We start from the raw sequence: 27,999 nt of genomic DNA, 5'->3' as shown, positions 1-27,999 counted from the left end.
CCCGATCTCTTCCAGGTATCCCTCCCTCCCCCGGGGGTATCCTGACCTCGCCTTAATGATGCTGAGAATACGACAAGAGTAGGTATCAATCAAGAAACAAAAAAAAAAAACGTATGTCGCGAGAGTATTTACAGCGCGACTGCCACGGCAACCAGGCCCGCGACTAGTACCGTCAGGGCCCCGCCCAGGACCCGGGTCGCAGCATTCTCGTTGACGTCCAAGGCCTCACCCCAGAGGGTGGGCTGGTACGACGGTGCCTCCGACTCGTCGAGGGTGCCGTTCCAGCAGTAGCGGTCGAAGCACTGCTGGCAGGCCTCAGGCACCTCGGTGTCGGTGCGGGTGAAGCTGCGGGACAGCATAGCGCAGCCGACGCAGACGGGCCAATTTTCATCGCGGGTGCCGTTCAACTGGGTGGCAACGGCCCAGCCGTTCTGGACCATGGCGTCGCGCTCCGACTCGTTGTAGGACGGCTTAAAGGTGGTCGTGTTGGACATGAAGACGTAGGGGTAGTTGGGAATGTAGACGATGAGGGGCGTGCGCTCCGTCGTGTTGGAAGCGTCGCAGCCGAAGAAGACGGGTCGCGTGTTGAGGCCCTGGTTGATAAAAGTATCCTTCCCGGGGATGGCGGGGAAGCCAGTTCCCTCGGAGATGTCGGTCAGGGAGCGCTCGTAGGTGGCGATGGGAGAGGCGCCGTCGGGCCAGGCAAACTCAGTGTCGGCCGAGTTGTCGAGGGAGAAGACGACGTCAACCTCGCGCTCCTTGTAGATGTGAGGGTGATAGGGCACGTTCTGGAGATCCTCGCCTCCGTCGACCAGCGTCAGGCGGTTCTCGTCCACGTTGTAGTTCTTCTCGGGGTTCCAGCCCTTGAAAGGATTGGGGGTCCAGTCGGCAATGTCGTCGTTGTCACCGCCAATGTGGTTGAGAATGGAACTCAGGGCATCCACCGCAATATCAGGGACGCCTTCGGGGACGTAGCCACTGTCTGGGTCATCGAGGTAAAGCACAATCTGGTTAAACAGACTGCTGGAGGTACCCATGACGAAGCCAGCATTGTCAAAGCCCCTGACACAGTTGCCGCCCTTGGCCACTTTACCATCCGTGAAGTTGGAGCCGACCCAGCGCAGGGGGGCGAATCCCTCGACGGTATTATCCGAGGAGCCCATCTCCCACGGGTTGAATTCGTAGACGGTCGAGTTGACCGGGATAACCTTCTCGCCGGGCTTGCGGCCAACGGCAATGAGGAAAGGAAGCGGCGCCTTGCCATTCTTGAAGTCCTCGTCATCGGCAATGGAGGAGAACGTGTAGCCAGGCCCGCCGTAGGTGGCGTTGATGAGCTGGAATGACAGCATGCGACCCCAGTAGTCGGTAATGGAGCGCTCGTACCCAGCTTCTTCCTTGTCGCCGACCTGGTCGAATATCTCGGTATAATAATCGAATAGGGCATACTGCTCAGGGCCTGCGGTCATAGTCAGCACATCAGCCCCCTTGCTAGAGTCACACAGTGCCACGAGGTTCCCTACCAGACAGGATCGAATCCTGGAACTGCCAAATGTTCCCCGAGCTCAGACTCGCCTCGACGGTGGTGAAGTTGTTGGTGTAGATGCTGCCGACGAGCCAACCGCCGCCGGACAGACCCGAGATGTATGTGGAACTCTGCAGCAGCCCTCCCAGGTTCCCCTTGGCGTCGCTCCCGTCGGAACGAGAATCGAACGCAGCGAAGGCGCCAGCGCCGCTTAGCATGGCTCGGTAGCCGCCTCCCGAGAAGGCAAGGCCGATGTTGGGGACGGCGGTCGCATCCTTCTCCGCATTCTGCAGGTACGTGGCGCTATCGAAGCCGGGGATCGCAATGCGGGAGAGTAGGTCGCGGATGGGCTCAATAGTCTCGTTGCGGCGGGTTACGACCCAGTCCTTCTCCTGCTGGGAGAGGCGCGTGCCATCGCGGATGGTAGGGCGGTCGCTGGGGCAGTCGACTTCGGTGGGCACATATCCATGAGGGGCGTTGTCAACAGCTCGGACGGCGACATCGCGAGATACGGCGCCTAGAACAACAGCCAAGGTGTCAGCTCTGAGGTTGCATCACCAACTAGACAACCCGAGGGTCAGACAAGGAGGACGGGACTGAGGGACCGTACCTGCATACTGTGCGGTCGCCCCTGTAACGGAGGCCGCCGCCAACAGAAGCGTCAGGCAATTCATGGCGGGCAGTGGGCCAGCCTTCGGCAAGAGAAAAAAAAAAGGGAATGTATTGGGTGAGAAAGACGACAGCAAAGAAGGGAAATCAAAGCACCAAGACGTGCAAGGAGAGGAAAGGAATCGGCGGGGTGATTACTTTTTCTCGCCCATGGTTTGAGGGAGGGACGCGCAATGGACTTTAATTTCTGCCCCATCGAGGATCGTGGTGAAGATGACGCTGGGGGCTTGGGGGCTGCAGCGCTGTTGCTGCGCTCTGGTGCTGGGGCCCCTTCCTGCTGACGGCAGTGACGGGTGTCAGGAAGGTGCTAAACGGTGCTTTCCAGTGCCAACTGCCCACTGCCAAGCCACGGCGGGCTCAAGGGTAGCCGGCTAGCGCCCTAAGGATCACGCCAAGAAGCCCCCATCCATCTCCCAAGGCGGATCTTTCGAGCCCCGAGGACCCCGACTCTCCGTAAGTTCCGCCTGTTATTCCCATCCATCACCCGCTCGGACTCGCATCGTCGCCTTTCCGCCCGGCACAGAAATACCGTGTTGTGAAATCTCAGCCCATAGATGGACCCGGACCCTTCACAGGCTGACTCGCTTCCACCCACCATACACTCCGTTTTAGGCTCTAGCCGCCCAATAAACGTCCTATGTCTCACTAAAAGGCAAACCGTCCCAAGCCCCATCTGCACAGCCAACTGTCGAACCATCGTGGCCTCAGCAAACACCAGTGGGCCTTACGAATCCCCTCTGGGAGGATGCCCTTCCCTGGGGCCTTGTCTTAACCACAGCCCACGTGGCTACAGGCTCAATGCGTCGAAGTCAACCAACGCCGCCGACTCCTGTACGAGGGAGTACCCACCGTAACACTCCGGAAGCAGCGGTCATGTTGTTGTTGTTGTTGTTGGTTTGTCAGTACATCACGAGTTTCCACAAGCCTTTGCGCCCTAGATGAAACCGCCAAGCCAGCCGCGTGGCCTGCGCCGCCTCGCGGAATCCAACCGCTACGAGTATTCTATACGAGTACCGGAGGCCTCGGTGCTTCAAGGCAACATTTGTCAATACTACTCGTATACTAAGGTAATACTAAGCGCTAGTATCTTGTAGCGCGATGGCTCTGGTTGTGCTGTACGGAGTACTTCATCAGCTATATATGATTACTCGTAGGAGGTCTCGGGTCCGACCCAGCATGATCGGGCATTCAGGTCCTCGGGATAGCTTGGATTGTCTCGGTCAGCCGGTGGCGTCCCCAGACTGTTGCCCCTGCCACCACAAGGCATACACCCAGTACCGTAGTATCCCTTGCCAAAACAAACTGTTTTCGAACATGCATTTCGCTATCATGCATCCGGGCGGGTATCTCTCAAGACTACAACTAATCATCAGCAAACTCCACACTTGGTGCCTCCCGTCCAAAGGGATGATTAAACTTGAGCAGCCCGTTCAGCCCTCCAACCCATGGGTCGTCGTCCTCAGTCCTGATCACACACGGCACCCCTCCATGCCACTCCTCGCCAGGACCCTCGCGCGAGCGCCCCACAAACTCGCCCTCGACTCGGAGCTCCGACCCGGGCGGCACACCCGCGCACCGACGGCCATCGATGCTCAGATCCAGCTCACGACCCCGGTTCTTGGGGCTCATCCTCAGCGTGACCTTGGTGTCCAGCGGTAGCACCAGCGATCTGAAGCTCAGACTGCAGGGGCTGATGGGGGTGATGAGGATCGACTTGACCAGCGGGTGCACGATGGGCCCGCCGGCGCTCAGACTGTACGCAGTGGAGCCGGTGGGTGTGCTGATGAGAATACCGTCGGCAATTGTCTCGGTCAGAAAGTGGCCGTTCTGGTAGATGTCGATGATGGCCAGGTGCGGATGCGAGCCTCTATGGACAGTTATCTCATTGACGGCACGCAGGGACGGTGACTGTTCCAGGGAGCCTGCAATAGGCTTAGCCAGCGACTTGGCCTCGTCTGCCAGCGTGTCAGACAGCCGATCGTTGATGTTATTGCCGTCGGCATCAAAGATGTCGGCCTTGATCCGATGTCGCAGCAGGATCTTGGCGGTCCTCTGAGCCCCCATACTCTTGCCCTTCATCCGCTCCCATTCACTATGTGTGGGCGGGTCGACAACCTGATCATTAATACCCTTGGGTACGGCAGCGTCTCTCATGGCAACGTCGCTGCCGCTCATGTACACCTCTCTCCAGACCTTCTTGTGCTCAGAAAAGTCCCACTCGCCCAGAAATCCCAGCGTGCCCATGCTGAACGACACGATCGGGGGCACCGACCCGTGGAGCTTAAACAAGCTAGCTGCCCGGAGAACCGTCCCATCGCCGCCAAAGGTCGCAATAGCGTCCACCTTATCGGCCATTCCCGGGCGATCGTCGGACGCGTAGATGGGGACGCGGAGGCGCTTCTGGATCGTCGACGCGATGCGAGGCTCAAGGATGAGGTTGACGTCGGGGTAGTCGTTGTGGATGTGCTTGGCGAACTTGATGACCGACTCGGTCACTTCGTTGCTATACAGCTTCTGGACGAGAAGGAGATTCCGCGGCGGCCGTGGCCATTTCAGGGCCAGCAGTGAGGAGCCGGGCATGGAGCTCTGCATATAGCGAGGGTGGAGTCGATCAGGGAGGTCGGCGATGGTCCGGATCTCATTGTCCTGGAGAGCTCGAGTCGAGGAGAGCCACCTGATGCATGGCGCCGAGGCATCCGCAGCCCGGATCGGCTGTGCGAGGGATCGCCATGGCGAAGGATTGGAGAACAGATGCTCACCGAGGAGCCTGCGACTAAACATGCTAAACGGGTTTCATTGCCGATGTAGGCAGAAGGAAAAACAAAGCAACGATGTTCTGGGAATAGGTAGGGCCCTGAAATGACGCCAGCACTAAACCCGAGCGGCAGAAATTCAGAATGGTGCCCAGGGCGCCCCACCGCCTTCCCAAATTGCTTTTGCGGGGGAGCTCTGCTTGAATCGTCACATGTCAGTCCATCCACAGCACCAGTCAAAAAGAGGCTCCAGTTGGTCTTTCAATGTTTTACCTCAATTACTTGTAGTATCTACTTCTCCTCCCCCAGGGATAATCAAGCAGTGTCGTTCTTTATCTTCACCACGATCCCTCCTGCGCCATTCCCAGGAACTCAGCATGAATAGACGGTTGCTGATTGGCCCAGGCATCTGTGATCGCCGTGGGCAGGCGCAGCAGCATGTAGGGCTCAGCAAGGCTCCACATCCAGGGCGGGAGCTTCACGTCCCAACCCGCTTCCAGCCCAAAGTCATCTTGGCTGCCTGGTCCCAGCACGTCATCATGTGAACGCCAGCCATCTCGACTCCATCGACTTTCCTGCCCTTCGGACATCTGCTAAACTTGTCACCACCGACTCGGCCTGTGGCATCTGACCAGACTACGAGTCTGGCTGTCCATCGTTGGCCTCGACGCCTGTTTACACCATCCATCACATTTGCGACTTCGGCGCGCGTGAGCTCCCCCACCATCCATCCGGCCTTCCGGTTGCATCGCCTAACCTTGGGCGCCGCGATATGGGCACGAGCTCGGCTCTCCATCTTTAATAACAAACGACTACATTCTCTGGTCTATTTCACATTAGACCGACTGTTGTTTTTTGGGCTTGCCCCACGTCCTCTCGCTATCGCCATCATGGCCGAGCCCAAAGACAACAACACCGCCATCCCTTCGCCGGATGCCGCGGGGCTGGCAGAGAAGTCCATCATGACCGGTCCCAAAGACCACCACCCCTCGGGGAAGGAGAGCTACGGAACTGCTATGCAGCTTCTGCGAGCTGCGGCCTTTTCCACGTACTTCATCACTTGCTGTGTCACGTACGAACTATCCCCGTGTTTCTGTGACACCAAAGATGCCGTTATCAGCTAACGCTTGTCTGGGGTGTGCCAGAATCGTCTTCACCCAGGTCGTCGGCTCGCCGCTGTACTTTATCAACCGCGAATGGTACTATGCCTATATGGCCATGACGAAGCGCTCCTTTGCTCTCGTTACGAGCCTCATGACCCACATCTGGGGCCCGACCAAGATCCGCATCAGCGGCGACGCGTCCGTGGCCGGCCAGATACGGCCCACCGCGGACGGCGGTGTGGAGTGCCTCTTTCCCGAGCGCATCGTCCTGATTGCGAACCATCAGGTGAATAGTACCGTCGTGAGGCAGGATCCGAGGCAGCAGCTAATGGCGGGTTAGATCTACACTGACTGGCTGTATCTGTGGTGGGTTGCGTACACGAACCGCCCCGGGCTCCACGGGCACATATACATCATCCTCAAGGAGTCGCTCAAGTACATCCCCATTGTCGGCTGGGGCATGTTGTTCTACGGCTTCATCTTCATGTCGCGCAAGATGGCCACCGACCAGCCCCGGCTGTCGTACCGGCTCCAGAAGCTGCGCAAGCAGAAGACGAGCCCCAGCGGCAAGACGTACTTTGATCCCATGTGGCTGTTGCTGTTCCCCGAGGGCACCAACCTGTGCGCTAATGGCCGCAAGAAGTCGGCCAGCTGGGCGAAGAAGCAGGAGGTTCAGGACCCAGAGCACCTGCTGCTCCCGCGGAGCACGGGCATGTTCTTCTGCCTCACCGAGCTCAAGGGAACCGTCGATTATGTGTATGACTGCACGGTCGCGTACGAGGGCGTGCCGTAAGTGAACATGTCGACCAGTAGAATGATCCCTAAAATCGATGCTAACCAAGGAATAAAAGTCGCGGCAAGTATGGCGAGCAGCTCTTCGGCCTCTCGAGCACGTACTTCCAGGGCCGGCCCCCCAAGTCAGTCAACTTCTACTGGAGACGGTTCGCCGTGGCTGACATACCGCTGGACGACGCGGAAAAGTTCGACGCTTGGCTGCGCGAGGTATGGTACGAGAAGGATGCGCTGATCGAGCAGTACCTGACGACGGGGCGGTTCCCGGCCATGGTGGGCGCCGAGACGGACTACGTCGAGACCGAGGTCAAGACGCGCAGGCCCTGGGAGATACTCCAGGTGTTCACCGTGCTGGGCCTCTGCGGCCTCGCCTGGAACAACGTGCGCAAGGCATGGCAGGTGGCGGGCAAGCTCGTTGGATTATAGGGGGCGACAGCCACGAGCCGAGGATCTGACAGGAGGGACGGGGTTGTGATTTGCTGGGAGCTGGGTTTCAGATGGCGTTGACGGTCTGACATGGATTCTTTATTTACACAGATGTGGTAGGGTCTGGGTTGGGGAACAATAGCGTTGAGATTCGCGTCTGTGTCCCGAAGAGGCATCGCTGGCCAAGATGGGTGGTCTAAGGCTGACAGGCTATGGTTTATTACGATAATGGTAAGGGAAGCAATGCAGGCACCACACGGCAGAATTCGGAACACCCCCACTCTCAACTGGGAAGATCTTGCGATTAATATTACGAGTATTCCACTGCACTCTTCAGCCTCAACCACCACGTAATAATAATAGCATGCAGGACGGAATGCCAAGCCTGTCAAGCTCAGGGTGCAGGGTAGGGAGAGGCAAGTGCCAACGTGGTTGGGGCATGGTCTCGACTCAGTTGACAGACGCTGCCAAGATGAAGCACGCACAGATCTTGGGGCCTGTAACCTGTTTCAGCTTTATTTATTTTTCTGTATTGGGCTGAATTATACGGTGGGAAAGGAATGCCTCGGCAGCTGTACAAGTACAACAGACTACTGGTACTTGGAGTTGGCTGGGGGTGGGGAGGGTGCGGGCTGTGGAGACTGGGGGAGAGTGCGGGGACTCGCGGAGGAGGTCGTTTTACAGTTAAACCCCGGCCCTCTTTGCTGTCCTTACTGGACGGGCTCTGCCTGTGGCGTCTAACTTAAGCTCGTGGTCCGATCTTGGCTTTGGCTGGAGATGTCTGCGCTGGGGAGTCAGTTGATGCGGTGGGCCTGGCGGAAGGATTCCGGGGTCGAGCGGAGATAGATGGCAGAGGACAAATGCTAATAGGTATTAACTACCTGGTAGAAGTTGTCAACACAGGCTGTGTAAAGTAAACTCCTGTATTCGCACTACCTTGATCGTGGGCTGGGCTGGCATTGTACCATGTGTGGCACAAAGCCTACAGGTCCAGCCACTTCTCGCCCATGCCGGTGCGAATTGTCATCTGCCAGCGCAGGACAAGGGTTATCCGGCTGATGAGGGCTCCCTGACGACGACGACGGTCCACGGCCAGCGGGTAACGTGATTTTCGTGGGTGTTCCCCCAAACAGGCAACTGGCCCGGCCGCCAAGCATGCGATGATCGCTCGAGGCTTGGCCTGCCGGCTGTTCTCGAGCATTGAATATTTTGATACTACTCATACCTACTCCTCTGTACCCCGCGGGCCACCGACGTCCATAAGTGGTCGGGCTTACGGAGTGTGTGTGGGCTATGCGTATCACTGGTGGGCCGTCCCCAGATCTTGTCCATGTTTCCTCCTCCTTGTCCGTTGTGCAGCGTATCCACGTCCGGAATGGACCCGTGAGCATGGGCTGCTGTCTCTGGCTGAACAGAGTCAATAGATTTCACGAAACCGGGGGCGCTGCCACCATTGAATAGTGCGATTCGTGCGTGTCAGGCCGAGGTAGGATCAGGCTGCATCTCGGGACCAGCAGGCGCCCAGGGATGGAGCCTGTTCAGACAGACAGCCTTCGAGGGAGATGGGGCCAAGTTGGGGATTTAGGCTTGCATCCGTGAGACGGTGAGGGACGCGGGGCCCCGTTAGTCTCCGAAGTTGGGGGACTGGGGACTAACACTACACTCTGGAGAACCCTGCCACACATGTCGAGCTTCTCGGGGGCGGAACTGATGGAGATCCAGACTGGACGGTATGGGTCTCTGCAATACTAGCTCCTGCAGTACGGAGTCATAGTGGGCATGGCATGCATGTGCTGCATTCTATACGTGCGAGTCAAGATACATGTACATGTAGGTACGTGACCGGCAAGTGGCCTACACCAGGTGGGCGAGAAAAGAATGGATCCGGGACCCCAAGTTGCGACTCTTGTACCCAGTCGACCGGTTGTGGATTTCCCCAGCTCCCCAGGGTTCTTAATAGAGCCTTTCCTCCCTCTTCATCCTCCCTCGCCTCTCCTCTCGTCTCCCCATCCTGCCTCTCCAGTCCCCTCACCACCGATCCCTTCGCCTCCTCAAGCTGTCTATCCACCCATCTCTCGCAACCATGGCAGCCAGTGAGCCCGCCAGATCGGCCGAGTTCGAGAAGAACGACACCGAGTTCCGCCACGTCGACGCCGTCAATACGGTGGACGAACAGGACGACAGCCATGGATTCACGCCCACTGAGCAGAGAAAAATCATACGGCGCGTCGACCGCCGCCTCGTGGTCACAGTCGGTGCCATGTACTGCGTCAGTCTCATGGACCGCACCAACATGAGCGCGGCCAACATTGCCGGCATGAGCCAGGAGCTTCTCCTCACGGGCTTCCGATATGTGCGTTCCCCTCGACTCATATCTCATCGCCTCCTTGTCAGCCGGGGGGAAAACTGTGAGAAATCATGAAGCTGACAAGACCAGAACATTGCCAACCTCGTCTTCTTCATCCCGTACATCATCTTCCAGCCACCGTCCACCATCCTCATCCGCGCCATCGGGCCGCGGATCCATCTCGCGGTCATCACGCTGCTCTGGGGTGCCGTCATGATCGGTATGGGCTTCACCAAGAACTACGGCGAGCTGACGGGCCTCCGTGCCATCCTGGGCCTGCTCGAGGCGGGCTTCTTCCCGAGCTGCGTCTACCTGCTGAGCACTTGGTACACTCGGTGTAAGTAATAGGGAAAGAGAAATAATTGATGAGTTCCGGATGACTGACACCCGCATAGACGAGGTGGGCAAGCGGTACTCGCTCTTCTATCTCCTCGGCTGCGTCGCCTCTGCCTTTGCTGGTATCCTGGCCTACGGTGTAAGCAAATATCTTTATGCCCAGCAGGCATCTGCAAAAGGGAAATTTCAGAGCTGACAAACCCCCCAGCTCATGCAACTCGGAGGTCGCGAGGGCCTCACGGGCTGGCGGTGGATCTTCATCATCGAGGGCGTCCTGACCTGCGCCCTGGGCGTCGCGGGCTACTGGCTGCTGGTCGACTTCCCGGACTCTAACCGCAAGAACTGGAGCTTCCTGGGCGAGCGTGAGCGTGCCTGGGTCGTTTCTCGCATCTCCCGCGACCGCGGCGACGCCCACCAGGAGCCCTTCAACATGCGCAAGTTCCTGAGCGCCGGCACCGACTGGAAGATCTGGGCCTACGCCTTGATCTTCTTCAACTCGACGACCATGTCCTACGCGCTGGCCTACACCCTGCCCATCATCCTCATGGAGAACCTGGGCTTCGACGTCGCCGAGGCGCAGTGCCTGGTCGCGCCACCGTACGCCTTTGCGGGCATCGTCATGCTCATCACGGGCTGGATGGGCGACAAGTACCGCCTGCGCGGGCCCTCGATCCTCGCCAACATGCTGCTGGCGCTCATCGGCCTGCCCATCATGGGCTGGGCGGCGAACCCCAAGGTGCGCTACTTTGGCGTCTTCCTCGTCACGGCCGGCGCCAACTCCAACGTGCCCGCTGCCATGAGCTTCCAGGCCAACAACCTGCGCGGCCAGTGGAAGCGCGCCTTCTGCAGCGCCACGCTCGTCGGTTTTGGTGGCATCGGCGGCATCGCGGGCAGTCTTGTATTCCGTGAGCAGGACAAGGCTACGGGGTACAAGCCCGGCATGTACGCGTGCATTGCGTGCGCGCTGTTCAACGTGATCCTCGTGGGGGTGTGCGACCTGGCCTTTTACAAGGAGAACAAGAAGGCTGATAACGAGGGCAAGATCCTCGAGCCGCATGCTGTGAGTTCCCCCCCCCCCCCCCCCCCCTTCTTTTGACTTATAAGACTGGCTTTCAAATTGTGAACCGAACTGACTATATTAATAGGAGGATGCTTCTGCTGACTTCCGGTACACCTATTAGGGGCAGTGTGGGAGCTGAGGAGGATACCCTTTGTATACGAGCCAGGTGCTGTTCATTTTGTCAGTTTTAGTGGAGGGGGTATAGCTTGGTGATTGCGTATGTGCGAATACATTCATGGTTGTATCAGTATGAAGTTTGTTCACTCCGATGGAGTGCGTTGTGTGAATGGGCGACTGCACGACCAAGATGCCTGTGTCTTCTATCTCCCGGTCCCCTGACGATGTACCGGACGACGATGGTGAGTACGAAGTACCTCGTGTGCGGCATACTTCAAATAAACTAGCAAGAGATGCTAGAGATGCTAGAATTGTAACAACATGGCTCGCTATCTCGCACTTTGCTCAACGGTATACATATTTACAGGGCCGCCACGGCAACACCGGCAGCAGCAACAACAGCCCAGAGAGACGCCCCCAGGACACCAGCACCATCCTCAGCATCATCATCCTCCTCCTCCTTACCCTCGCCCTTGCCATCACCGCCCGCAGCATCATCCTCGTCGCTAGGTTGCTTATCCGTCAAAACGACCCGCTTGGCCAGCTTGGGGCTCATGGGCGAGTGCGCCTCGACGTACTGCACCAGCACCTCGTCCTGCAGGTCCAGCGTGGCAAAGTCCTTGGTGGCCACAAAGATATTGTCGCCGCCTCCCGCTAGGAAGTCGAGCGTCACGATGCGGTACTCGGCCTTGTCGTCGAGCGGCTCGTCGGCCACAGTCACGCTCACCAGGCGCTTGCCCGCGTCGTTGTCCGGGTTGTACTCGACGACCAGGTCCCGCGACACCTGGAACCACGAGCCAATCTCCGCGCCCGTCTTCTGGTTCTCCATGGACACACAGCCCTCGAGGATGGCGCGCACCTCGGCGCCCGTGTAGGACAGCTCGACGACGGCGTTGCCAAAGGGGAACGACGTGAGGACCTCGCCGCGCGTGATGTTGCCCTCGCCAATGGCAGCACGAACGCCGCCAGCGTTGATCAGGGCAAAGTCTGGGCCGGTCTTGGTCTTGGCCGTCATGTTCTGGCGGTACTCGAGCATGGCGTCGGCCATGACCTGGCCCATCAGGCAGTCCTCCTCCTGGCACGTCTCCTGGACGAGCTCGGCATCGGTCGAGCCCAGGACCTCGGCGGCGAACTCCTCAAAGGGACCGCGCCAGGCGTCGATCTTGGCCTGCAGCTCCTTGTCCTGCGAGGTCGTGTTGGTCATGTGGATGGGCGCGCCGTGGTAGCCCATGATCTTGCCGTCCTCGTCGTACAGGAGGTTGATGGAGCCCAGGTACTCGCCCCAGCGGTACGACGTGACGACAAAGACCTCGTCGCCATCCTTGTTCTCGACAATGGTGGGGTACTTGCCCTCGGCGTCCTCCATGTCGCCCAGGAGGGTGTGGCTGTGGCCGCCGATGATGAGCGAGATGCCCGTCGTCTTCTTGGCGAGCTCCTGGTCCTCCTCGTAGCCAATGTGGGTCAGGGCAACAATGTACTTGACGTCGGGGAACTTGTCGTGGATCTCGTCGACGGCCTTCTGCACCTCCTTGACGGGGTCGAGGAACTTGGTCTTTTCGCCGGGGCTGGAGATGGAGGGCACCTCGAGGGTGGTGGCGCCGATGATGGCCAGGTTCTTGTCTTCAAAGATATGGTAGTTCTTGATGTGCTCCTTGAGCAGCTTGTTCTCGCTCTTGACGTTGCACGAGACGACGGGAAAGGTCAGGTTGGCGAGGAACGCGCCCAGCTCATCGTCGCCGCCGTCCCACTCGTGGTTGCCCAGGGTCATGAGGTCGAAGCCCAGGTCGTTGACCGTGGCCGAGATCTTCTCCGGGCCGTAGAAGGAGTAGAAGAGGGTGCCCTGGAACTCGTCGCCCGCATTGAGCCACAGGTTGTCAGGCTGGGCCTTCTTGAGCTCCTCGACCTTGGCCTTGATGCGCGCGTAGCCGCCGTAGCAGCCCTCCTCGGGCTCCTCGCAGTCGGTTCCAGACGACGAGAACTCGTCGAGATGGGAGTGGACGTCGTTGACGTGGAAGAAGGCTAATTTCATGTATATCAGTGCCTGACCGCAATGGGGAAAGGGGGGGACTGGCGCAAGACGTACAGACGTTCCATTGGCCCTGCTCGTTGATGTCACGGCGGTTCAGGTGACTGGCATGCCGGCTGATGAGGACATCGTCAGCCAGCGCAGACCCAGCGAGGGCGCTGATCGCGGCGAGGGCAATGGAGGACTTCATGGCCGGTCCGTTGGATGTTGTGGACAGAGGGGTGCCAAACAGTGAACTGGGATCCTCTAGGCAGGTGACGGTGCCATTGACCTTATTTAAATAAGGTACGGGGAAATCCGATGGATCACAGGGGAGCGACAGGCCGACGACAGGGTCGCAGTTCTCACTGTCTCACAGGGATCATCGAAGCCACCAGATACACGTGGGGAAGGCCATTGGCTTATCGCAGGCGGACCCTCACGGGGTTCCAGCCACGATCCTGGACAGGGCAGCGATTTAGCTGATTTGGCCCGAGCTTATTGCTTTGTTTGCTTGGCGGGCGGGGAATATGGAGCTCCTCTTTGTCTTGAACTTGTCTCATGGTCTGGCGTGAACATGTTGGTGCACGTAAGAGTTTGGGTCCAATCGATGCCCTCCCCAGACAGGCAAACAAATTAGAACAAACCAGACAAAGGGTCCTGCAGGTCCTCCCATTTCTAGCTCATGGCCCAGTGCATTTGCACACTGGGGAGCGAATCAGCTCTTGTGGACGTCTTTCTGGGCGTTTCACTGGAGTTGCCTGTTCGGGTAAGGAACCTCTTTATCGCCAAGCAGTCCCTGGCACCCGGTTCTTGGAGACGATGCGAGCACAGCTTTTATCAGTTGCTTTACCTCGCGCCGGCGGGTGTCCCAAGGCCAAGGTATTCGAGGCCTCGATGGGCGGTCTGCGAGGCTGGCGCCTTGATCTTGGCGACCTTGTCTACACGTCGGGAGTGGCCGACGCGACCATACTAGAGGACGAGTAGCCAACAAGTCCAGCTACCTACTGTTGATATCTTGCAATGGGGAGTTCCGAGCGAGTTCTGCGAGGTGTGTCCTAACACTCGTATTTAAGTGTAGATTAGTACCATTGAGTGATCTTCATCGACGTAGCAGTATTATCGGCATCACCAGTCGCCACCCGGTCCCGGCTCCGGGGATTCGGCGCCGGCCGGATTGCACCGGGGGTAAATTGCTATCCGGATCCGGCAATTCGCATAATTGACACATACTGTATACTCAAAGGTATGTAGAACCCGCAGAGCCGACGAGGGAAGAATGGTCAAATTTGGGGCTATTATAGCTAGCCTAGCATGTTGTGATGCTCCGTCATGATGCTCGTGACTTCTGCCCGCTCACATCCATCGCCCTCATTGATGCCTCCGCAACTCATCTCGTGGCCCGTTCAGCACCCGGTTTGCTAGCAGGCCCCCGATGGCCGACTTGATATGATCCCGCTTTCCTTTCTTCTCATCCCCATCACCCTCGTGGAACTTGTCAGCCGCTGCGTCCGTCGCAGCAGCCCCCAGCGCTGCCGTGGCCACTCTCACGCCCTTGGGCCCAGCCCATTCGCCCGGCTGGCCCCGGACACGGATTGCCTCGACGGCCGCGGCGTTGATGGCGGCCTTGGCGGCGTTGTTGAGCTTTTCATCCGGCCTTGTGTCGCTGACGGCCCGTCTCCGGCGAGGGGCGTGGCTGTTGTGACCACGACCATGACCTCGCGGTGAGTCGCGGGACGGGGAGTCACTGTGGTGGCGGCGACGGCGGTGTTCGCGCGCGTAGGGGTCTCGGTGACGGTGCCCATAGTCGTGTCGGTCGACTGAACGTGTTCTCCTGCGGTCGCGTCGCTGTTCTGGAGGGGGATAGTCTCGGCCATGTCTCTGTGAACGACGATCCCGTGGTGTAGCTACGGGGGCATAATCTCGGTCTCGATGTCGGTCTGGGGGCCTGGCCTGGGTGTGTCGCCTCTCAGGGTTGTAGTGTCGAGATGGCCTGTAGTCGTCATAGTGGTAGCCATTGCGTCGGTCATCGCCGTGTCGCCTGGGCGGGTACACGTAGTCTGCCATGATGATGTGATACACCCGTGCTTGAAGGGGTTCCAGGAACGGTAGATTCTTGGGAACGCTTGGATGAATCTGTCGGAGTACAGACGGCGTGCTTAAATATCCATGGAACTCGTATCACACTCAGAGACTGCCCATGCCAAGCATTAGTCCTCCATGGAAACATCACGAGCACGTTGGTTCTCCAGCTGATGGTGGTGACACCTGAGCACATGTGCGTCACTGTGCCATCAATTCGCCACACACCTGCATCCATGTGCGTAGGAGAAACCGACTAGCAGGGGTCAAGATGAATTCCCATGTCATCATGTCCATGGACAAATAGAGACGCCGATCATACTCCTTTCTCGTCTTTCTCGCAGATAACGCTGCATGCGGCCTATATATTGACATCATGGCGAGGCTATGGGGGTGAAGCTGACTGCGAGGTTGGGGTGGGAGCTCGCAGGCAGAATAGTGCGATCTCACCTCTCCTGCCTCTGATACTCAAGGCCTTGTGAAGCCTGTAATCCGCTCGCCAGTTGGTCACTATATATATCGCAATGTTCAATTGTATTCGGGCTCAGATGGGTATGTACTGCCAGGACGATATGATACTTTCACGGTCTCAACGGGTGGCCACTATAATACTTTCTCCAGGTCTGAGACCAAGTATTCCAGGTTTGCATTCATCATAGTTGTTGTCAATGTCTACTTCGAAGTTTCAATTCAGAAGTCCCATAATAACGATCAATAAGTAACCCACTCACCACAATTGACTAGAGCTTTCCGCGAAGAAGGTTGTCGACGATTGTCGGAATAATGCTTCGATTCTTACAGTACTTTTCGGGACCGTAAGTAATCATTCCACAACTTTATCACCTCGATGAACGCGAGCCCATGTCAGGTCGCAGCCATTAAAGCCAACTACTGGACAGCGTCACCCGTATACAGATGGTGGGGTGACGGGCAGGGAATATGCTGGTCTGGAAATGGCTCACGCAAGATGTCAGTGTTTGTAGACCTGAGAGATGCCGCCGCTAGCTGCGCTTCATAGCTACAAGAAATACTGTAAAATATTCATCTCGTACACAAGGGCCCTTACGCACCTATGACTTGCACTGGAATAAATCTCCGAGACTTATGGTTATCAAACACAAAATCACAAAATCACCAGTATGTTCGACATCGACCCCGCTGCGACTGTAAGCCTAGGCATTTTCTTCCTCCCTTGCTCCCTTTCACAATCGCCCCCTTTTTTGCTTCCTGGAAGAAAGCCGGCGATACAGTCAATGTTGCAGACAGCGTTGGAGCAATGGAACATGGCGGTCACTATTGATGATAGGTGCCTAGACTTTTGTAATGGAACTTCTGAAGATGGGGTCATCTCGACAACGATTCTAAATATTCCACGGGGCAATTGCGTGGATATCTTCTTCGTTTTACGGCGTATCCCAAACTCTGGAAAAGACAATGGTCCCTCTTCTCGCCTTCAGATCTTAAGCACATGTGCAGACAGACCTAAGAAGACTCACGAAGCCTGCGGGATCCTGACTATAAGCTTCTCTCCACTCACCTTCCTGTTACGGAGCTCTGGCCCCCTGAGGATCCTATCCCAGCCGCCCTTGAGCTCCCTCACGGAATGCGGCACGACGCGGCCTGGCGCGTCCTCGACGACTGAGGCTGACCTGGTACGATGCCGTGTCGGCGACACGATTGCGATGGGCCTGTACCTGGATCTTTGCGTCACGCTTGTCAGCAGCTACCACTCTTTCTTCTTCAGCAACTTGACTTGCACTTCGAGCAGCTGCGAAGCCATCGTGCCCGGCGCATAGTATTTTGGTCAATGTTCTGTTCTTCCTTCGCCTACCGCCTCCGACTCTACGGCGGAATGTTATATATCACGAAAGTAATAGAAGCCTCACCCCTAGTAATAGCACTGCCTCCCTCCGACTATCCGCCGCTTGCCGTGTCACCGTGCCGCTTCGAGATATCTGACCATGCACTCGGCCCCTCGATATGCTCCGACTGACCTGGACCATCGGATCACGGAAAGACTAAGATCTCTAGACCTACCACTGAAGACAACTGTCACCGAGAAAACCACTGTTGAGACGCAACAGACGTTCCGACGCCGGAGGACAAGCGCTGATAGAGACCAATCAAGCCTTCCAAGCATTGGCGAGACGATTGGTAGCGAAGACCCTAATGATAGTGACTACCAAGAGTCACAGGCTACGGGGATTTCCCAGGCTGTATGGCCGGCTGCTAAATCTCCAGATGTCGAGAACGAGATCGGGCGCAGTACACCCCTCTCATACATGCCGCCGTCGGTAGAGGAAGTCTCTGATACTACCGACATACGTCATCACAAGCCCACAACGCCATCAGAAAGCACGAGACAGGGAATATCAGGTATTCGCACGTCCATGGCAAACGAACCTACGACCAGACCCTCCACCAAATCTTCCGCTGTTGGTACTGCTTCTGGCATACCTGCGCATTCTTCGCAAGCCCTGGATTCCGGAGCTTCAGCTGGAAAAACAGCACTAAAATCGGGGCTGCCTTCTAGAGGTGAATCTAAAGGGACCGAAAAATGGCTTTTCGCTCAATCCCATGTGGCTCAATTTGGTGCTGAAGGGGGGACGCTGCCCAAAACAGGTTTATTCGGGCAAACAGTCGGACACGACTATTTCGGGCAGACTCGACCTTTTCAACGACCCAGTGCTAAGAGAGGGTTACCTAAGTCTGGTTTATTCCGTCAGACCCATCATCACCAATTATCTAGTACTGGGAAGTGGGAGCCACCTAAATCCGGCTTATTCGGTCAGACTCATCTTCATCAACCATCTGGTACTGAGGACCAACCATCCAGTACTGGGAAATGGGAGCCACCTAAATCCGGCTTATTCGGTCAGACTCATCTTCATCAACCATCTGGTACTGAGGATCAGCCATCTGGTACTGAGGATCACCCATCTAGTACTGAGGGAGAGGAGCCACTTAAATCAGGCCTAGGCTCACGCGACATTGCTCAATCCAGTGCCGACGGTGGCAGGGACATAGGGAAGACGGTTGTGGTCGATTTGACTAATGACAGCCAGGATACCTGATGCCATGAGCTCTATGAAGCTCTTTATAGTTACTTTTGAAGCCCTACCTGTAGCAAGTTGGGGCGATAGAGGTTGCTCCAACGGCAGATTTAGGAGCAGGAAGCAGACGAGTACAGAATGCTACGGAAGTTGATATTGGGGTTTAAATAGTTATGCATACCTGTAATTTAGTAGCTTTAATTTTTCAAATGGGTCCGCAAATAAACCTAGGTTTGCCCCTTATCTTCATGTGTCGCTAAGGAAATCAAATATTACCCCCTCTCCACAGTCGGCCTAGGTAGGGCCCAGTTCCTTGGATTGCTCATATATATATGCACCCGTTTAGCCGCCTAGGACACTGCTTCTAAGTTCCTTAGCTATTAATATACATATTAATGTACATATAAGAAGTCACGGGGCCGACAGGAGAGAAGAGAGCATATGTCACGTGCTAAGTACTATACTTCAACCTTCCTCTCGCATATAGATTCGGTCTTATCATCTAATTAACCCTACCTTAGAGTGTTGATTTACGGGTTGTATATAGAATCGACTATATCCGAGAAATTCATAGCTGGACAGCGATCGAGGTAGCTGCTATCGTGGCTGTTTCGCCGAGTCAAGAAGGAGCAGCAGATAGTTGTCTAGTGGAGGGCGATACATATGATATGATCAGGGATGGGGAAACGCGTGGAATGATTAAAGAGAATATAAGGGATGTATAGGCACTAAGAACTAACCCACTAGCTATTAAAGACCTATTAGTATCCATGACATTATATATAAACGCATTTTGATATCAGCCCCTATACCGATAGCATAGCCACGAGGGAACTAAGGCATTAGAGTCACTTAAGGAAATTTAGACTATTACACGCCATAATCGTATTGTCTTTTTCTCATTTTATTTCTCTGTTCACATGGCAGCTTGTAGAGGGCCTTGTCGATTCCGCAAATTATTCCATGGCATCCAGATCTAAATCAGCAAAATCAGTAAAATCAGCACCCTTTTTTTCTACCAACACCCATACCACTTGGCAAGGTAAACACCCCCTACTTGTCCTCATCCGAATCCTTCATGGCGTCCATCATCTCCACATCCCCGTCCTCCTGAGATAGACCCAGCTGGCGCTGGTTCTCCTGCTCCACCGCTTGGTAATGAGGCAGCCACGGCTGATTGACGCTGGGATAGTTCCAGTTAGAGGGGTCGGATAGCATCATGGACGCACCGGGAGGCGGCCACGGCTGATGGACGCTGGGATAGCTCCAGTTAGAGGAGTCGGACAGCGTCATGGACGCACCGGGAGGCCCCGTGGAGTTGCGAGTCTGCCCACCGCGGATGCGGAAAGGCTGGGTGAGGGTCTGGTAGGCATTCCCGCTTGGCCGGATGGCCGGGGGCTCACCCGCCGGGTCCCGCTGGGTGGTGGCGTAAAAGCCCATGTTTCTGTGAGGGTACGCTGGACCGTCATGACGGCTGTCAGACTGGGCCATTCCAAAGGGCTCAGTCGGGGCGGCTGGTGGGATGGGAGCCTGGTTGCCTCCATTTAGACGACGCAGGAGAGCTTTGGGGGGGACAGGAATATCTCCGGAGGGACGCGTCTTGCCGCCTCCTCGTCCCCGCGGGGTTCTTGGCTGAGCACTTGCTCGGCCACTCCTCTGGCCTCTCTGGGAGCCTCCCCTATTACCCCTTGGCCCTCCTCGGCCTCTTCCTCGCTGGGCGCTGGTCTCACCACTACCGCGGCTTCTTCCGCGCTGGGCGCTGGTCTGGCCACCACCACGGCTTTCAATTTCCATGGCGCGTAGGCTGCCCTCTATATCAACGACAATACAGTCTTGAATTTCGCCAGCCGCGGACTCATCCGGGCGTTCTAGGGACGCGGAGCGCCGAGTCCTTCTAGTAGACACCCGCCAATCGGGCACCAGGCCACGACTGGATGATGAAGGAGACATTGTTGTGATGATGTTAGTTAGGGGGTGGGGGAGGTACTGACTTGGTGAATCTTTCCAGCCTGGCTGAAAAGATGCGTTGTGCTTGGTTTGTTGGTGAGGTAAGTAAGTCCCGATGGGTTAAAATTGAGTGATAGGAAAAGAGATAGAAGCAGGTTCGAAGCAACGTATTTATATTCAATCTAGATGTTGTTCTAGTATTCTAGGACAATGAAACTGAAAGAGAACTTCGATGTACAAGACACAAGGAAAGGCTGTCGAGTTCAAGGGGCTGTGGTTGGGACCAAAGCCATGGCCTGGGAGGAGTCAATGCTGAATACATTGCTGGTTGCTATGTCGGTTTCTGAAAGAACTGTAACAAAGACGACAGTATAAAGCGATGGAAATAACTCATTCAACTCACAAGCTTTGGATCGTGCACAAGTAGTTTAAAAGTCCCGTGGAATTCAATCAAATTGGGTATCATTCGTAGACGGGCAACTGGGAACACTCTCCCCACCTGGTATAAACATGCTCAGACAGGTACCAACAACATTACGCCAACCCCCCTTCTGAGTGTTCAACAACATGGTCCTTGTCCCCCTCCTTGACGCTATTGGTATCGGACATCGCTCTTGGTCGGTCAGACACGTAGCCACTGCAACTGATTAGTCTCCTTCCAATATTCTCCTACAATTCCTTCAGAGGTTATGAACATACAAAATGGTATCAAACTCATCGAGGGTCTTGCCCTTTGTCTCTGGCAGGAAAAAAAAGGCCCAGATGGTCGCGATCAACATCCAGATGGCAAAGAAGAACCAGGTGCCGAAGCCAAACGATGTGAAGATGTACGGAAGGGCCTTGGTGACGACGAACTGGATGAGCCTGTACCAGTGTCAGTTGCGAAACAAAATAACAACGCCGAAAGCGTCGTCTTACCATTGAACCATGGCTGCCCATGTTCCAGTCAAATTCCGCACTGCACCAGGGAAGATCTCGGCCGAGACAATCCAAGGGATGCCGTTGAGACCAAAGGACCAGCTACACGGAACAGTAAGCTCTGGATTTTAGACGCATAGGAGAGAATCTTTGAGAGTGGACTCACAAAACCGAGTAAATCATAATCATGGCCGTTGCAGCCTTGCCTCCCGCCTTGGTCGATGCAGACAGCTCCCCGCCGACCTCGATGATGTCGGCCGGATGTCCGATCTTGACATACGCACCCACAAACCACAAGCATAGAGAGCACGCCAAGGATGATACGATGGTTGGGTTACGGCGGCCCCACAAGTCAATGAGCGCGCCATAGAAGATGATAGACGCGACGGCCTTGACCAGCCCGTAGATGCCCGTGTAGAGGGCCACGTCAGTGATGCCAAGGGAGCCGAAGAGCGTGGGGGAGTAGTAGTTGATAGCTGAAGCAGTAGTTAGTGCCCATTCCGGGAAAATAGTGACGTTTAGAGAACTGTCAAGGCGTACCAGCTGCGCCCGAAAGGTTTTGCAAGGCAAATGATACAAAGACGAGGAGCACACGGTTCCACATGCCCTTGCGTGAAAGCTCAAACAGTGCGCCGCGGAAGAATGCCCAGCTTCCAGTCCCGTACTTGCTCGCCAGTTCTCGCTCCTCGGTCAGTCTAGTGCGGATCATCTGGACTTCTTCCTGGATATCTAGACACTTTGTTCAGAACCGAGCAGATCCTATCAGAGCCGGAGCCAAACTGAACCTACAGTGATGGTCCCGCGGGATCTTCCTAAGCTCCTCAAGCGATGCGAGGGCCTGTTCATCTCGGTTCTTGCGGAATAGCCATAGGGGGCTCTCGTGCAGGAGCCACCCCGTGAGCAGCAGCACGCCCGAGGGAATAACCTGGACAGCCATAGGGATCCTCCACGTCATGGTGCTGTTCTGGTCCATGTTCTCGTTGATGCCGTAGTTGATCCAAAAGCCTATCAGCGATCCCGTCTGGTAGCTGACCTCGAACAGGCCTGTTAGGATACCGCGAATTGAGGTGATGGAGAGTTCGGCGATGTAGCTCGGTACGGTGGCGGTGATGGCACCGCAGGCGAGTCCCGTGAGAACGCGGCCAGTATCTGGACATTTGGTGTCAGAGTGTATACCACGAATGGATAGACAAGCCATACAGATGTAGGAGAGTTTGTTCGTTGCAGCAACCATGATGACAGCACCGATGAGGAAGATAACATTGGAAACCTGTAGCGCCCATTTCCGGCCAATCTTCTCGGTAACTAGGTCTCACGTCAGTACGCAATACTTGGAGATTTTGCTAGCCAATGCTCTGGATCCTTGGTCTCCATACTCAAAAAGCAGAAAATGGCACCGAAGAAGGCTCCCGCTTGGAACGACGCGGTGATGTTGCTGGAAATGTTGTTGGCCTCGGCGCCTTGCACCTTGAAGTCACGAATGAAGCTGTCGCGTGAAATTGTCGTCCCGATAAATGCTGAGTCGTAGCCAAACCTGATTTAAATGTCAGTCAGGAGAAGCAATCAAAGCATGCATGTCTATCACCACTTACAGCAGCGATCCCATTGCGATAACAGACGACTCAAAGTACAACCGCCAGTTGTACACCTCCTTGGGCGTGGGCCGATCCTCGACGGCGCGGAACGTCATCTTGACGGCTTGAGTAGAGTCAACTTGCAATACAGGATCTGGTCGGTGAAGGAGAGGGAAGAGACGACATTAAACCTCGGGTTCACCAAGGCCGAGATGATGGAGGTCCCCACACGATATTTATGATCCAAACCCCCGCATCAGCTAACAAGTGGGGGAAAATCTGGGGAACATCGACTCACCGACGGACTGAGTCAAGTGAAACCAGATTACCGAGCCCGGTTCATGTCGCTTCTCTTGATCCTGGCACGGTACTCGTATGTGAGTAGCCGGGAAGCGATGGCTTTGAGAACCAATTGACCCGTCCCGATGGTACGGACCCGGTTGAGCACCCAACATGTCCGCACTGTTGGTCACAAACGGGGACAAGCGTCATGTTGGTCATGGGGGGTCTCGGCATCCGACTAGCGAGCCGATCGCCTATTGCTACGCGACGACTCGAGGCGATTGGACGCCATGCGCCCCAGGAGGGTTGAGTGGAGGCGTCGCTACTGGTGAATTTAGGCCGACAAGGAAGAGGCATGGTACGAGTACTAGTCAATGCCGAGTAGTCTGTGTCTATCAGAATGCACCGGTGACTTTGTTCAATAGTTGGATATTGGATATTAGACAATGGTGACAATTGCCTTTGTTATCTAGTCTGTGCTGTTCATATGCATAGTCAAGGCGATGATGGCGCTTCCCATGATGGTACTTCCAAATGGACGGAGCCATCTTCCTCACCAATCTGGTGGATTTAAGTGGAATCAAATACACCGACGTCTCTATTATGTTGTGTGGTCGAATTCGAGACCGGGCCATTGTATGCAAGGCCTATGAGGCCCTTGTCCCTAGAAGCTTCTCCGTCTCCATGAGAGGTCGGACTACATCGAGTACCCAGTCCTGCATCCCCTTGTCTCCAAACTTGGGGTATGGCCTTCTGCAGTGCCAGCTTTCCTCAGGGTATCCGCGCAGCTGGGCCACCACCCATTTCGTGCCGTTGATGCCGCCCTTGCCAAATCCCCACTCTGCCTTGGCCAGCTCCAGTTGCGCCGCCTCTGCCTCCTTGAGCTTCCCTGCCTTGTATAGGTCGTAGATCTGCATGCACGCCTGTTATCATGTTAGCTAGGATATCATGGGTTAATCGAATGTTTGTTCCATGCTCACCTTCGGATAGAGGTTTGCAACCCCTGTGATCACACCCGTGCCCCCAACAGACAGAGCAGGAACAAGCCAGTCACTCTGGCCAGCCAGTGCGCTGAACTGCTCCGGTGAATACTGGGCACGTACCCGAGACACCTTGGCGATGCCACCGCATGTTAGCTTCACACCGACAATGTTCGGGTGTTTAGCCAGGCGGTCCAGCATCTCCGAGTTGACGTCGAGGCCCGCCACAACACCGGGGAAGTTGTAGATGACGACAGGAATAGGACTCGCATCAGAGAGCTTGATCTAGTATTAGCAATGGCCCAACTTGGTGTCTGTGGTACATCTCACCTCCTCGAAAAAGGCCACGATTGCATCTTGATTCATGGCGAAGTGGAAGTAGCTGGGCACCAGGACCAGCGCATAATCTGCACCAGCCTCTTTGGCCAGGCGGGTTTCCGTAATTACGTCGCGTGTGCATTGACCAGTGCATCCCATTGTGACTGTGATATCTGGGCGGCCAACTTGTAGTGCGATTTGGCGCGTCATCTGAAGAAGCTTGCATTTCTCCTCGGACGTAAGAGTGACAGCTTCGCCATTGGTTCCAGCAATAACGACTGCGAATTGATGAGCCATGTAAAGAAAGGACTTGGATCGAGTCCAGTGGTATCACCTACTTCCATCAAGCCCCGAGGTGATTAGGAATTCCAGGTGCTTTCTTTGCAGATCCCATTCAACTTCCTGCGCAGCATCGTTTGCAAACCACGTCAGGCACGGCACATGGATCCCCGGGGGATACGGTTTATTGACTTCCGGAATAGAACCCATGGTGATCTATAATCTTGCGGCTTCGTAGAAACGTTGAGTGTAGCGCTGTTGGTTTTGCTGGAGCTGGGTAGAAATGTGCCGAGATTAGAAGATCAGAACCAAGAATGAGAATGTAGAGAGGAAAGATGAGAAGTTTGAGGAGTTCCTGGTCCAAGTCCCGGTCAATATCGGCGCCGTAATTCGCGTCATTGGCGGCCCAACATCTCCATGGGCCGTGATGCGGGGATTGGAGACAATGGTGTGGGACACGGCCCATGTGGTCATCCATTGTTGGAGAAACCCGATCGGCAAGTGAGGTGTGAGTGGGCCTTATCCGAGCACGAATCTGGACTCCGGCTCACAAGGTTCGCGAACGTTGTCTTTCCCACGTGCTTAGACAATGGCAAAGGTCGAGTTGAAAACGGCGAGCATAACCGACCGAATGTCCATCCGCGCCTTGGCGGCTTCCTGCCGCGCCTGGACCTCCTCCAGCACCTGGGCCGTGATCCTCGCATTCCCGGCAACGCGCTCCATCCGGAGTATCTGGGCCTTGAGCCAGACCTTCTCGAGAGGGTCCTGCTCCTCTACACCGAGCATCAGAAGAGGCCAAAGCATGTTGACAGGCAAAGTGTCCTCCGGTTCCATGTCACGAGCCATTTGGCGCGCCAGTTTCCGGATCTGGTCCAGGGCATCCGAAGCCTCCCTGGTGAGGGGCAGCGTCTTGTATGCCACTCTATGAAGGTGCACCTTGCTAGCGTAATAATTGGAGAGGTATGTCCTGAAGGCACGGGTGATGACAAAGGCCAGATGGGCAGACACGTGCGGCTCCCTCAGTTTTCCAGCCACGGCATAGTCCATTAACGGAGGACGCTGGTCATACAGTGTTCGCAGGTCCGCCGCAATTGACGCACCAATGTTCATGACTTCAGTCTCATCCTCGACGGTACCCCTCGACCGATGCCAGGGGTCGATTTTGGATATCCGACCCATGAAGCTCTGGACCCTTTGGTAGAAAACGACTCCGGGCTGATAGAGGACCTGGAATAGAACGTCTTCGATGTCGCCATCTGCCACTTCATTCTTCGAACCATCATCCGTTTCGCCATCAAAGCTCCCCGGTGATGCTTCAACGAGAACGAGTTCATCATCTTTGGATAAGAACAGGCCATCGCCACCAGCAGACACGGCTTTGCCATCGAGGAGTCGGATCCATAGCAGCAGCTGCTTCTCAATGGGGGCAAAGCTCTTCTTTTTACCACGCTGAAAGATCTTGTACGCGCGCTGAAGATGGGAGTGTCCGGCATCCACCTTTGTCTCCAAAATGTCCACGTAGCTCAGAAAAAACAGCGCGGCGAGAATGCTTTCACGCTCGGGGCTATGCTCTACTAGGGGGGTAGAATCATAGGCGGCAACCTCTGCCACGGCATTTGCGTAGTAATCCTGCTCGCCCACTATCAGAGACCCGTCGCGACGGCAGAGGAGAACAGCTGAGAAGGCAAGTATGGCGCAGCGGAGCTCGTGGGAGTGGGCCGACATGTCGACCACAGCCTGGCGTATGGATACCCATTTCTTCTGGGTCTCAACCTCCTCGAGTATCGGAGGGTTTGCGGATGTAGCAAAGAATTCCATCAACCTGTCGCTTGTAAGGTTCACGACTGGCTTGTCCGAGGGGCTGCCGTTGCTCTGGATCAGGGGGGTGCCATAGGAGGCAACAGAAGCCAAACGGCTGGGGAATGCAATCTGGGAATCCGTGCCCTGGCCAACTCTGTCAGACTGTATGTCTAAAGAGGAGAAAAAATAAATTGAAAGATCAAATCACCCACCATGATGTGCGTGTTCAGGCCCACGTTGGCGCTATTGTCCGGGCTCACCTGCTGCCAAAAGTCGCCCGAGTCCCACATGAAGCTGGCATAGTCAAATACCTCGTCGACCGCATGCAGAGGCGATGACATATCCGTGGCTGGGGACTGGGTCTTTTGCGACTGGGACTGAGACTGGACCTGGGACGATCCCACGCATGGCTCGCTCGCCTGATGGGATGGTCTCCGGTTAGCCCCGGGAGGCCTGGTTTGCGGTCGCCATTTGCACTCCATATTGAGGCGCTCGCAGTGAGAACAGCGCGGCCGCTGTTCGTCGCACTTGACCTTACGACGTCTAGTCACGGTTGATCAGCGAGACAACCTCCACGCGGGCCAGATGGCGAGGTCTTACTTGCAGGTCAGGCAGCCGTCTCGTGAGCGAACATACCGCCGTCCCGTTCCAGGCGTGGGGCGTACAGTCGTCGAGATTGAGGCATCGTCCAGCATCATGTCGAAGGGTTATCTGAAGTTGCCATTCTACATCAGACCAGATGCTCCGTTCGGTGATCAGGATATGATTGAGACGTGAAATGCGGTCGTCCTCTCTGTCCCGGAGTCGGAGTTGGCCCCAATTGATGCCGTCACCTGTGGGTAGACCTTTCCCACTGAAAGCCCCCTGTATTGAGGAAGGTTGCAGGCTTGGCGTCACCTGACTACGGGGTGCATGGCAATTTTTACAGGGCTCGAACGGGAGGAACATCTGGAGCTCTGATCGCCCAATCGCCCCACTGCTTCAACTTGTCAACATTCACGCTCATATCCCGAGATGGTATTACCATGCCCTCGTTATGTTCACCACCTAGGTCTAAAGCATGACACTCCATGCGACCCACCGGTTGCTTACATTGGAGATTTTCTACAAGTCAACTTGGGCATCGAGGCACCGACTCTAGCGGTATTGGGCCCGTGTCTGCAGCTGCCCTTCATCTAAGAACTGGTAAACATCACGTCCTCCTCACGTCTCCATCCGTAGCCTACCGTCCCTGCTGTCGATCCACCCTACATTCGACATGTACGGACAGTGGCCCTATGATCTCAAGAATTGCGAGAGACAGCACGCTCCCACCCAGTGGAGTGCATTCAAGGTCCCTCAAACGGTAGGCAGCATCCGCGTGGGCTTGTGAAGCTTATGTGCTGAATGAAGCAGCTTCTCGAACAGCCACTGGTGACCCAGTCATCAGAACTCCTAGTGCTGCCAAATGAGGTACTGCTTGAGATCGTTATGCACTCTGGCGCAGTTGACCGACTCTTCCTGGCACTCACGTGTAAGCACCTGCTTAGCATTTCTTCAATGACAGTCACAATCATCCCCTGTGCATCCAAGCATCGTGCTTTTCGACTGAATTGCTCCGCAATGCTCAGGATTCTAAATGCCGTATAGCTATTGG

The 27,999-nt window shown here is 55.8% G+C and overlaps 10 protein-coding genes across 10 annotated transcripts; 2 read left to right on the top strand and 8 right to left on the bottom strand.

Moving 5' to 3' along the window:
• Positions 1-128: 128 nt before the first annotated feature.
• PLB1 (lysophospholipase catalytic domain-containing protein) lies at positions 129-2,196 on the bottom strand (the record flags this gene model as incomplete). Its single annotated transcript, XM_083193143.1, has 3 exons — positions 129-1,456; positions 1,521-2,039; positions 2,133-2,196. 3 exons carry the CDS (start codon positions 2,194-2,196, stop codon positions 129-131), a joined length of 1,911 nt encoding a protein of 636 aa, XP_083052200.1.
• A 1,357-nt stretch (positions 2,197-3,553) lies between these two features.
• On the bottom strand, positions 3,554-4,874 carry POS5 (NADH kinase; the record flags this gene model as incomplete). The annotated part of the gene is made up of 2 exons (XM_083193142.1): positions 3,554-4,837; positions 4,866-4,874. The coding sequence occupies 2 exons, from the start codon at positions 4,872-4,874 to the stop codon at positions 3,554-3,556; spliced, it is 1,293 nt and encodes a 430-aa protein (XP_083052199.1).
• Positions 4,875-5,834: 960 nt separating this feature from the next.
• Positions 5,835-7,265, top strand: ACO1O0_003697 (acyltransferase-domain-containing protein; the record flags this gene model as incomplete). Its single annotated transcript, XM_083193141.1, has 4 exons — positions 5,835-6,016; positions 6,090-6,333; positions 6,388-6,836; positions 6,899-7,265. The coding sequence occupies 4 exons, from the start codon at positions 5,835-5,837 to the stop codon at positions 7,263-7,265; spliced, it is 1,242 nt and encodes a 413-aa protein (XP_083052198.1).
• Positions 7,266-9,348: 2,083 nt separating this feature from the next.
• On the top strand, positions 9,349-11,129 carry ACO1O0_003696 (major facilitator superfamily domain-containing protein; the record flags this gene model as incomplete). Its single annotated transcript, XM_083193140.1, has 5 exons — positions 9,349-9,618; positions 9,703-9,949; positions 10,008-10,087; positions 10,157-11,008; positions 11,094-11,129. The coding sequence occupies 5 exons, from the start codon at positions 9,349-9,351 to the stop codon at positions 11,127-11,129; spliced, it is 1,485 nt and encodes a 494-aa protein (XP_083052197.1).
• A 357-nt stretch (positions 11,130-11,486) lies between these two features.
• ACO1O0_003695 (Metallo-dependent phosphatase-like protein) lies at positions 11,487-13,341 on the bottom strand (the record flags this gene model as incomplete). Its single annotated transcript, XM_083193139.1, has 2 exons — positions 11,487-13,144; positions 13,209-13,341. 2 exons carry the CDS (start codon positions 13,339-13,341, stop codon positions 11,487-11,489), a joined length of 1,791 nt encoding a protein of 596 aa, XP_083052196.1.
• Positions 13,342-14,501: 1,160 nt separating this feature from the next.
• Positions 14,502-15,007, bottom strand: ACO1O0_003694 (uncharacterized protein; the record flags this gene model as incomplete). Its single annotated transcript, XM_083193138.1, is given in 2 exon segments — positions 14,502-14,787; positions 14,802-15,007. 2 exon segments carry the CDS (start codon positions 15,005-15,007, stop codon positions 14,502-14,504), a joined length of 492 nt encoding a protein of 163 aa, XP_083052195.1.
• A 4,311-nt stretch (positions 15,008-19,318) lies between these two features.
• On the bottom strand, positions 19,319-19,734 carry ACO1O0_003693 (uncharacterized protein; the record flags this gene model as incomplete). Its single annotated transcript, XM_083193137.1, has 2 exons — positions 19,319-19,681; positions 19,729-19,734. 2 exons carry the CDS (start codon positions 19,732-19,734, stop codon positions 19,319-19,321), a joined length of 369 nt encoding a protein of 122 aa, XP_083052194.1.
• A 1,158-nt stretch (positions 19,735-20,892) lies between these two features.
• ACO1O0_003692 (general substrate transporter) lies at positions 20,893-22,820 on the bottom strand (the record flags this gene model as incomplete). The annotated part of the gene is made up of 8 exons (XM_083193136.1): positions 20,893-21,076; positions 21,131-21,232; positions 21,297-21,606; positions 21,671-21,859; positions 21,920-22,279; positions 22,331-22,435; positions 22,507-22,664; positions 22,723-22,820. 8 exons carry the CDS (start codon positions 22,818-22,820, stop codon positions 20,893-20,895), a joined length of 1,506 nt encoding a protein of 501 aa, XP_083052193.1.
• Positions 22,821-23,633: 813 nt separating this feature from the next.
• On the bottom strand, positions 23,634-24,443 carry ACO1O0_003691 (dihydrodipicolinate synthase family protein; the record flags this gene model as incomplete). The annotated part of the gene is given in 4 exon segments (XM_083193135.1): positions 23,634-23,909; positions 23,967-24,077; positions 24,090-24,251; positions 24,297-24,443. The coding sequence occupies 4 exon segments, from the start codon at positions 24,441-24,443 to the stop codon at positions 23,634-23,636; spliced, it is 696 nt and encodes a 231-aa protein (XP_083052192.1).
• A 702-nt stretch (positions 24,444-25,145) lies between these two features.
• Positions 25,146-26,704, bottom strand: ACO1O0_003690 (transcription factor domain-containing protein; the record flags this gene model as incomplete). Its single annotated transcript, XM_083193134.1, has 2 exons — positions 25,146-26,507; positions 26,576-26,704. 2 exons carry the CDS (start codon positions 26,702-26,704, stop codon positions 25,146-25,148), a joined length of 1,491 nt encoding a protein of 496 aa, XP_083052191.1.
• Between the last annotated feature and the right edge of the window lie 1,295 nt (positions 26,705-27,999).

Source organism: Amphichorda felina (genome assembly GCF_050947745.1).
Source record: "Amphichorda felina strain 45539 chromosome Unknown scaffold_3, whole genome shotgun sequence".
Classification (NCBI taxonomy): Eukaryota; Fungi; Ascomycota; class Sordariomycetes; order Hypocreales; family Bionectriaceae; genus Amphichorda; species Amphichorda felina.
This window is presented reverse-complemented; position numbering and strand designations above follow the sequence as displayed.